Source organism: Pecten maximus, unplaced genomic scaffold, assembly GCF_902652985.1.
Source record: "Pecten maximus unplaced genomic scaffold, xPecMax1.1, whole genome shotgun sequence".
Taxonomy (NCBI): domain Eukaryota; kingdom Metazoa; phylum Mollusca; class Bivalvia; order Pectinida; family Pectinidae; genus Pecten; species Pecten maximus.
The window spans coordinates 793,995-804,028 of NW_022982135.1; the positions used below are offsets into that span (position 1 = coordinate 793,995).

Genomic DNA, 10,034 nt, shown 5'->3' on the forward strand with positions numbered 1-10,034 from the left:
GTTTTCTACATAAATAAAGACAAAAACATGGAATGCAGATAATCACTGCTCAATTGTTTTGATACTAAAACTCTTTTGTTTTGGCACAATGGCCAATTCCGACCCATTCAATTGGATCTTGAATTGTTCACTTTCAGAGGATTTGTTGAGTAGAATTCCAAAATCTACAAATTCATCGGCAAGTATTTTTGCTTTAATTTTAGTATCAACGTGAAGGTCAAGAGGCCGGGAAATGCTGCTATTAGTATAGGTAGATGCTCCCTCACCAGTTATATTTGCTAGAGCTGCAGAAATTGGCATTTGAAATTGATTGTCTGACCGAAATTGTCCAGGCCTTCTCTGTTGTGTGTCACTCTGAAAACTGGAACTGTCCATATGCATTGATCCCTCTTGTTGCATTGCCATTCTGATGGGGTCTGTGGGTACACTTGATGGACCCCCTGCAGCTGCAGCGGGGACATATCCTGTTGACAGTCTGTTATTTAATATGTCTGCTTGAGAAGCTACATTGTCCCCGGTAGGGACCCTCATCATGTAACCCTCTTCCTTCATCTGCCGAAAAAGTTCTGCAGCAATCGCCTGTGTTGAGGGCAAGGCAGAGGACATGTTGACCGGTGTGGGAGGTTGAACTGGCAAGGCATTAGCCAAATTAGCCTCTGTCTGTGTTGTATTGTTGGGCGACGGGTTAACATGGCCTGTCACCATTGAAACATCCTGAGCATTTTCATTTGCGGTTGGCAAAATTTGGACAGGAGGAGCAGACGATTCTGTATGTCTTGTCCTACTGCCCACGAGACTATGTTGTAATGCAGCCCTTCTCCGGGTTCTGCGGATTGGTCCTTTTTTGTAGACTGCTATAAAAATGGTGTGAAACTAACATATCCAATCTGTTAATGTGAATATATATGCGAATGATATACAAAATGTATATCAAATTATACTGATGTATTGCTAAAGGTAAAGAAATTTAGTGCCTAGAACTCAAGACACAATAGCCATACAATTCTGAATTAGAAATTATCCATCACACCATATAGCTACTATGTAACACAATTAAACTACTGTTGTGGGTTGGATTACCTGTATGTCAGGCCTGTCCTGTCTAGGCCGAGACGGCCCTGTGAAGCTGTTGTCGCACCTCTGGATGGGGGAACACGTCCGTACCGTTTGGGGTTTAAACAACAACTTACCCTACCGGAAGTCGTCAGGTAGTGTATAAGCCGAAGCCTGCCACCGGGTTATATTTCCGGATACAACCACAACACTCTTCCCTTTTTTCAGAAATGAGGAACCTCCCCACACTGTTCCCACAGGTGCAAATTAAAACAAACATAAGGGTTCTGACATTCTCGGACTATTTACATATATACAGTTAGCGCCATAAAGGTCGCTTTACTCAGCAACATAGTCGGATAACCAAACTGGTGGTCTCCGACTCCTCGCTAGAGGCAGGGGAACGATCGTTTCATTCTCGTCCTCATCCTCTGGGTCATCCTGCAATCGGACTGTCATCTCCTCCTCTCCTCCCTTCTGAGGCGTTGAGGCATCTTGGTCATCGCTTTCCGTCAGCGCCACCTCCTCCTCTTCATCCCAGCGTAATGAAGTATCACCCAGACTGCCCCTCATTCTCAACAGCCAGACAGGCAATTCCCGGTCGCTGCATATTTTTAACCGATCGTGATGCATCACTTGTACTGACTTCCGGTTGCGAAGGCGATATAGAGCCGGGGACAAACATTGTACCACCAGGTAGGGTCCCACCCATGGTGATTTGAGTTTCGGGCTCTGCCCCACTTTTCTGGAGGTATCCAATTTCAAGACAGCATCCCCAACCTGGTATCGACTCGAATTGAGGTTCAAATCATATGCTCTCTTCTGCCTCACCTGTGCTTCCCCGATGTTCTCCCTCGCCAGAGAATGAGCCTCTGCAAGCTTCTCTACAAGATCTTGAGTATATCCCGTCTCCCCTTTGTCCTCTCTGACCACTGTCCCAAACATAATGTCTACTGGCTGCGTAACTTCCCTACCTAACATCAGGAGATTTGGGGTAAAGCCAGTTTGCCGGTGGCGGGTTGCTCGGATAGCCGAAGCACAATGCCCGAGATGCTCATCCCAAGTATTCTGTTTATTGCCAGTATAACACCTCAACATCTGCAGAATCAGCCGATTATATCGCTCCACCTGCCCATTGGAACAGGGCCTGTATGGGGTGGTCCTCGTTTTGGCAATTTGCAGCGCCTCACACAAGCTTCGGATAACGTTTCCATCCACATTTCTCCCCTGATCTGTGTGCAGCTCCAAGGGACAGCCAAACCTCAGAATGAACTCCTCGGCTAACTTCCTAGCCACAGAATCTGCTTCCTGGTTGGGGAGAGCGTAACATTCTATCCACTTGGTGAATTGGTCTATGATCACCAGTATGTATTTATTTCCATGCCTTGTCACTGGCAATGGTCCTACAATGTCCATGTGCAATCTTTCCATTGGAAATCCGGCATGATAAGCTCCTAGAGCAGCTCTTGGCCTTGTGCTTGGCTTCTTGGCTCGATTGCACACTCCACACATTTTTACATACCGCCTGCAATCCTCTGTCATCCCATACCATATGACTGAATTCTTCAGTCTCTCCAGTGTCTTGGTACGACCTAAATGCCCCGCCAACTCCACATCGTGACACTGTTGAAATGCTCGATCCCTCATTGCGGATGGCACCATGAACAGTAATTTTTTGTCCAGAGGATCCTCCCAACGGTAGTACATTACCCCTTTCCTTAACTCCAGTTGGGATCTGCAAGACCACCAATGACGAACCGCTGGCCCGGAAAGCCTAAGCTCCTGTTTAGTGGGCACAACACCAGACTCCATCCAACTCACCAGTTTGGAAAGAGTAGGGTCTCCCCTTTGCTTAATCCTCAATTCCTGAGGTGTGTCATTGCTCAACCAATTTCCACCAGACTCCTGACCGCCAACCCCGGAGATTTCAACCCGCCTCACAGTTAATGGTACGACATAATCGACGTCCTCTTCAAAAACCTGCCATTGCTTGCGAGCTCTGGAGCAATACGGACAACCTCCACAGGGCAGTGCGCTCAAAGGGACTACCGGGGAGTAATGATCACAAGATGGTAAATCATCAGGGATACGGGATAACCCATCAGCATTTCCGTGCGCTCTCCCTGGCCGATGTTGAATGGTCATGTTGTACTGCGACAACTCTTCTATCCAACGCGAGAGCTGCCCTTCAATATGTTTGAAGTTAAGTAGCCAGGTCAAGCTGTTGTGATCGGTTCTGACAATGAAAGGCCGCCCAAGGAGATAATGCCGGAATTGTCTAGTGAAAGTTACAATAGCCAGCAGTTCCTTCCTAGTGGTACAGTACTTCCTTTGAGGAGGCGTTAGTGTCTTACTGGCAAAACATACTAGCCTCTCCTGTCCATCCTGTATCTGACTTAACTCAGCACCTAAAGATCTATCCGACGCATCAGTGTCGAGTATGAATACTCCCTCCAGTTGTGGGAAGGCTAGAACCACCGTGTTGCAAAGAGCACTCTTGAGTTCATCAAAAGCCTGTTGATGTTCGTCAGCTCAGATCCATTCTCTCTTCTTAGCGGTCAGCTGATGAAGGGGCCATGCCAACTCTGCCAGATGTTTTAAATGATCCCGATGGTAGTTGATGAAGCCTAAAAAGGACTCCAGCTGCTTCTTGTTCTTGGGAGTTGGCCACTCTTTCACAGCCTCTATTTGTTCGGGATTTACCGCCACACCTTCCGCCGAAACAACCTTGCCCAGAAACTTCACTTCCCGCTGGAATAGATGACACTTGGAAGGCTTGATTTTCTGGTTATATAGTCTGAGCCTTTGGAAGATCTTCACCAAATTTGACAGATGATCATCAAAATCTGAACCAAGTACCATTATGTCATCTAGATAAGATAAACACTCCTTCCAAGACAGGCCAGACAACATGAGTTGAACTACTCTACTGAAAGTGGCAGGACTGTTACAGAGGCCGAACGGAAGCCGCTTATGTTCAAACAACCCATATTTGGTTATGAACGCTGTCTTATGGCGATCCTCCGCTTCGATTTCCACCTGCCAGTATCCCGAGGCCATATCCAAGGTGCTCATGAAGACTGTCCCCCGGAGTGTGTCAATGCAATCCGAGATATTAGGAAGGGGGAAGGCATCCTTTACCGTGACATTGTTCAGAGCTCGAAAATCCACACAGTAGCGAAGCCCTCCATCCTTCTTCCTGACCAATACGTGAGCAGAAGCCCAGTCAGAGGCGGAAGGCTGGATTACCTCTCTATCCAACATTTGTTTAATGTGGTTTTCCTCCTCTTTCTCAAAACCAAGAGGTGTCCTCCTCAAAGGCTGACGTATGGGTTTGGCATCTCCAGTATCAATCCTATGCCTGATGTTTCCAGTGAACCTTCCGAGATCGAGATCATCCTTCGCAAAAATGTCCTCGAATTCACTCAACAAGCATTTCAGCTTTTCAGCTTCCTCTGGAGAAAGTTCATTTACCGACCGACCATACAACGCCTGAAGGTGGTTTGGCAATTCTGACTGTCCTTGCAGAGTTGACAACCTGCGGACGTCCCTCTCTGGCACAGAATCCCTTACTATATCCGCTAGCTCCACACCACTTCCCAGATATGTCCCCCTATCAACCGTAACAAAATTAGGAGAGGGATTACGCACCAACACCAACATTGTTCCTCCTGGGTCCAGTAATTGGTTAGGGGATATTAGGGAGGTGTCACTAACCTTTGGCTGAAACACGATGTCTGCACCCGTCTTGTCACCTGAAAACTGCACTTCCAGGAACTTCCCAGAGAAGGGGGGAATTATATTCTTCTGTGCCGATCCAAGCCTGTAAATTCCCCAAGGGGGAACAGATGACCTCCCATCCCCGAAGGATAACGGTAATGACTGCGAACTGAGGGTCAACACCATAGCTGATAAATCAATAACAGCCTTCCCATGTTCCAGTAGGTCAATACCAACAAGAACCTGATCGCTAATGTCCGCCACCACAAAATCCCATAGCATGCTCTTTAGTCCGAATTTAATTGGCACCTTCCGAGCCCAGTAAGCAACCAGTCTCGACTCCTTTCCTGCTCCCTGAAGTACAATTTTTTCCTTAAGGGAATGCCCAATCCCTAATTGCTGGCTGGTTGCCAAATTCATCACGGAAACCTGTGCTGCCGTATCCACCACTGCCGGGACTTCAACGTTACCTTGATCGCCCAGAATAACTGAAGCATATACTGTTGGCCTAATATTCCTGTCGGCTTCCTCATATAGGACAACCTCAGACAATTTACATTCTGGAGGGGGTCGGCCAGTGTCTTCTTCCTGGGGTGAAGGTTGGCCTACTGCCTTACCCCGGTGGTGTTTAAAGACCCCTCTCGTACTGGCGATGGTGACCGTGCACGGTCTCGCTGTGGGGATCTGGCCAAACAATCTCTAGCAAAATGACCCTCCTTACCACATTGGAAACACTTAGTGCTCCTATTAGGGCTAATGGGCCTTTGCGGAGAGGAATACCTGCCTGAAGAAGACCTTCGCTCTTTAAGGATGCCCAAAATCTGTTCAATAGACGCCTTAGTCTCCTCTACAGCCTTCTCTGTCCTGTTAAGCCTCATTTCAAATTTACCCATAGAAGAATCAGTCAATGTCGTGGCTCGTACTTGGCCTTGGCAGTCTTCACCCTCAAAGGTCACCCTTCTTACCTCTGACTTCTTGGACCCGAGGATGAGACGCTGATTGGTTAAAGCCAACTTCACCATCTTTACAGCTTGGTCTAGATTCTCAGGATCTTTGTCCATAGCGGAAAGAGCTGCTCGCTTATCTGCACAACCCCTCAGGAATGCGTCCACACCAAGGAGTTGAACAAAGTCTTCTGGCGCTGTAGGGTAGCCATCAAGGACTAACTCCTGTATTCTCTCAGCAAACTCTTGTAAGTTCTCTTCCCCTTCCTGCTTTACATCCTGTAATTGTCTTCTTACCAAATTTGGTGGATCCCTAGTACTAAACCGGTCTTCCATCTTTTTGCACACCAGTTTATAATCCAGCTGAGTAGGGCGTGGTCGAGTGGTAAAGAATTTTAGTGCACTCCCTCTCAAGCATTCTATGAGCTTGTCCAGTCGCTGTACTGTTGACCAGTTATACCGATCCGCGATATGAGAAAACTGGAGGAAATATGGTCGCCAGTCACACTTTCCATCATAAAGTGCCATTTTCGGTGGTGGGGGACCTTCCCACTTCCCAGTTACTCTGGTCGACTCATTTTGAGATTCTCTTGTCCTCCCAGCGTTTCTGGGAATAGCTCCCTCATTTGATTGCCGGCCCCTCCTATAGAATCCTCCAGGAGCTATTTTCTCCACCATGTCACCAATACTCACCGCCCCCTCTCCTGTTGGGGGTTTGATGTCAGCACCCACCTCTTCCTTTGGTAACGCAGCTACTTCCTCCAGATGCATAGCCTGCTGCTTCCTTATCTTCTCTTCAAATTCATGCCTCAATCTGTCCATCCGCAGTCGATGATGATGTTCTCGTTCTTTCATCTCGTTCTCCAGTCTAGCAAGTGTCGCCTCATACCTTGCAGTAACTGCCTCTGCATCATGTTCTTCTGGATTCGATGTATCGTCAATATTTGATTCTGGCTCATCGAATACCACAACTCCTTGTTTGACAAGAGGGTCCCAAATATTACTAGGTACGTTGGTAATCCGCTTAAGGTCTTCTAACGTCAGCCGTCCCAGTTCTTTCCTTTTCTGTACAATGGCAGTAGCACGAGCTTCTTGTATCTTGGGGATTCCTTTCAATTCTTCTATGGTGGCCGTGTTCATATTTATGGCAGCCGCCATAGCGCCCGGTGTCGTCATTTTAACTTATAACTGCTGATGAGTAACCTCACCTAGCAAATCTTACAAACCACTGTTACAGGAAGGGTTAACAACTTTATTGGAGGGTATTTGTTTAATACAATATATCTACTCAGTAGAGTATAATATAAGCAGCTAATGTCAATGACTGATGAGACACCTCACCTAATCACTAACTATAGATGTGCTTACCTGCATTACAGCAGCTCCAACATCTCCTGTCTGTCCACTGTTATGTCCAGTATGTCCTCCTCGTTGTTGTTAATCTCTGCAGGAATCTTGTTTATGTCCTCCAGCAGACACTCTATCCATGCCAAGCATAGGTACTGTCCCGGATGTACACCATCAGATAATAATGACAGTTTATGGGAATACCTCGCCGTTGTTTTAGTACGAGATTTCCTGTTCCTAATCAAGAAACTACCGAATCTCAACGTGTTATGTCCAAGCTGAGAATTTATCTTCCTCACCTCGCTGTTCAGCAAATCAACTTGGCCAGTTATACATTGATCATCATTATGGAACACTTCTGGGTTTTTATGACCCTTAATCTTGTTCCAGTTAGCCGTTGAAATAGTAGGTATTTCAATAAATTTAATTGTTGCTGTACCAATATATTTCCCTACAATGTCTACAGCTCTTTTAAATTCCGAAACAATATTTGTCACTGTCCTGTTCTCAGTTGAGTCCCTAATATTTATAAACTTACCATTCTTCTGTGTAATGTCACATGTGCCTGCCCAAAAATAAATTGTTATCCGTTTGTGACGCCTCAAAGCTTTCTCTATCCTTGAATTAATCAGGTCGACGAGATCTGAGCTACCTGCTCCAGAGATACACCATAATTCCAACGGAAACCGTTCATTTTTAATATCTGGGTAGTGTCTTCTAAGTGAAAACCCCTTGCTATCCGATACCAGGATCGGCACACTCGTTGGAGAAAAACTATTTCGTTCCCGACGAATAAACTCACGAATTTGTTGTAATGATTTCATAGAAAGATCAAATATGAGCAGCAGTCTTTATCACAAACATACATTCGTCGCACGATAGTTGATGAGATAAACCCCACCTAACTATATGCCCGACGAAACCAAAAAACAATTTCAAATATGGCGCCGACTGTGAGTAGATCTCGACTACAGTTCCCTATATAAACAACCGGCAATATAGAAAAATAGAACAAATAAATACACTTCCGACACCAAATGTTGTGGGTTGGATTACCTGTATGTCAGGCCTGTCCTGTCTAGGCCGAGACGGCCCTGTGAAGCTGTTGTCGCACCTCTGGATGGGGGAACACGTCCGTACCGTTTGGGGTTTAAACAACAACTTACCCTACCGGAAGTCGTCAGGTAGTGTATAAGCCGAAGCCTGCCACCGGGTTATATTTCCGGATACAACCACAACACTACTAGTAAAAGTTCTGTCTTCAAATCAATTAACATTACAACAGACCCTGGCTAGCCAAGCTACAATTTTTTGAAAATAGGAAAAAGGCTAACCTTCTGACCAAGAAAACTTGAATACATCATGTATAACACTGTGCGTGTGCCTGTTATCACAGGCGTCGACTCTGTCAACAATCATGTGAACTCACATGTGTAGGAATTTGCGTAACACGCAAAAAACCATAACGGAACAGAGTCAAAACACAAGTGAACTCACTTGTACACAAAACACGCGTCAACAATTTGAACATAGACTTAGTGTCAACACAAAACATGTGAACTCACATGTAAACAAACGTGACCTAGATATAGGCCTATATTTACTAGTGTACAAAACATTGAAACATGTACAAAACCCAGACAAAAGTCGGGATGTTGGACATAGCTGTGCATTATCTATAAATAAACCCAACACACTTACTTAGAAAGTAAGGTAACAGACGACAGTGTACATATTATAGGAATTCAACTGTTCCATTACAGCGATTATCCACGTGTCGTGGCGTGTCTCATGTTACATGTACACACGTGTCATAACAACAAAAACACTATAATCGTAAATAAGATCATGTGCCAGACAAAATGAAATGAAAATAATACTGCATCAACGAAAAGGAAAGTCATTAAGACTTACATTTGGAAGACAGCTTATATAAGAAAAGAGCCAAAGTATAAACACACGGTCTTCAATTAACACACGTGTAGCCAGCCTCAAGTTGGGCGGAAATACAAAACATGATTCTGCGCATGGGCAAGACAACAATACTGTTAATCCCATAATATTCAGCCCCGACACTAAGTAATGAATATGCATGACATTACCTTATCGGGAAATGGAAGTGTATCACGTGGAAGCAGCAGCCAATCGTAGGCCCTGCAGGGCGGCTCCCCGCACAGAGTAACTGTACTTGCGCATACCATTAGCAGATAAATGAACACCATCTCTACACAAATCTTCGAACACGCCATCTTTTAGACCTTTGTGTCTCCAATAAAAATAGTCAGTCGAACCAACACACCGCTGTTTCAGAGCATTATTAACAAAGTCAACATGTTCATTATAAATATGTACCGGCATAGATCTTGTAGACTGTCTATAAAACAACTGCATAAAGCCAACTTGTTGTACTCTGAATCCCGCCAACAACCACTCGGCTATAGAAATTAGGTCGGTCACTATTGTGTCCTTCACCGTATCAAAGTCAAAACGATCTAGGTCGTTTCCTCCAATCTGGAGTAACACTACTGAAGGTTTAACGTCCTGTATAATGTTAGATATCCATCTAGCATACATGTGACGAAGTCTACCTCCACTTTTTCCAACACAAGTTATCTGAACTTTGTCCGGGTCGAATCCAAGATTCGTCCATGAACCCGACAATGTATCATCTAAACGTCTAACAAAACTGTGACCCAGAACCAAAACAGAAGCCATTTCACTAACGGTAACATACAAAATAGAACTTAGTCAAAGTAGTTAAAATACTTGGTGCAAAAGTACAATAAAATAGGTTGGCCTTGACCGTACGCACCTTGTTCCGCCATGTTTTCTTCAGCTTCTGTGTGTAAACAACTGCGTCATCGGTTTATATATATAGCAGTCTAAAAATAGCGACAAATTAATGCGCGACACTGATGAAGCTTGACCTCTTCACACATCCCTCAAACATGCGTCCTTCCATATCAATAT

The 10,034-nt window shown here is 45.1% G+C and overlaps 1 protein-coding gene across 1 annotated transcript; it reads right to left on the minus strand.

Annotated features, from left to right (window-relative positions):
• Positions 1-9,188: 9,188 nt before the first annotated feature.
• Positions 9,189-9,779, minus strand: LOC117320400. Its single transcript, XM_033874999.1, has one exon. The coding sequence runs from the start codon at positions 9,777-9,779 to the stop codon at positions 9,189-9,191; it is 591 nt and encodes a 196-aa protein (XP_033730890.1).
• Between the last annotated feature and the right edge of the window lie 255 nt (positions 9,780-10,034).

Excerpts from the sequence above, each read along its gene's own strand:
- LOC117320400 (XM_033874999.1), bottom strand. The coding sequence starts at position 9,779 with ATGGCTTCTGTTTTGGTTCTGGGTCACAGTTTTGTTAGACGTTTAGAT.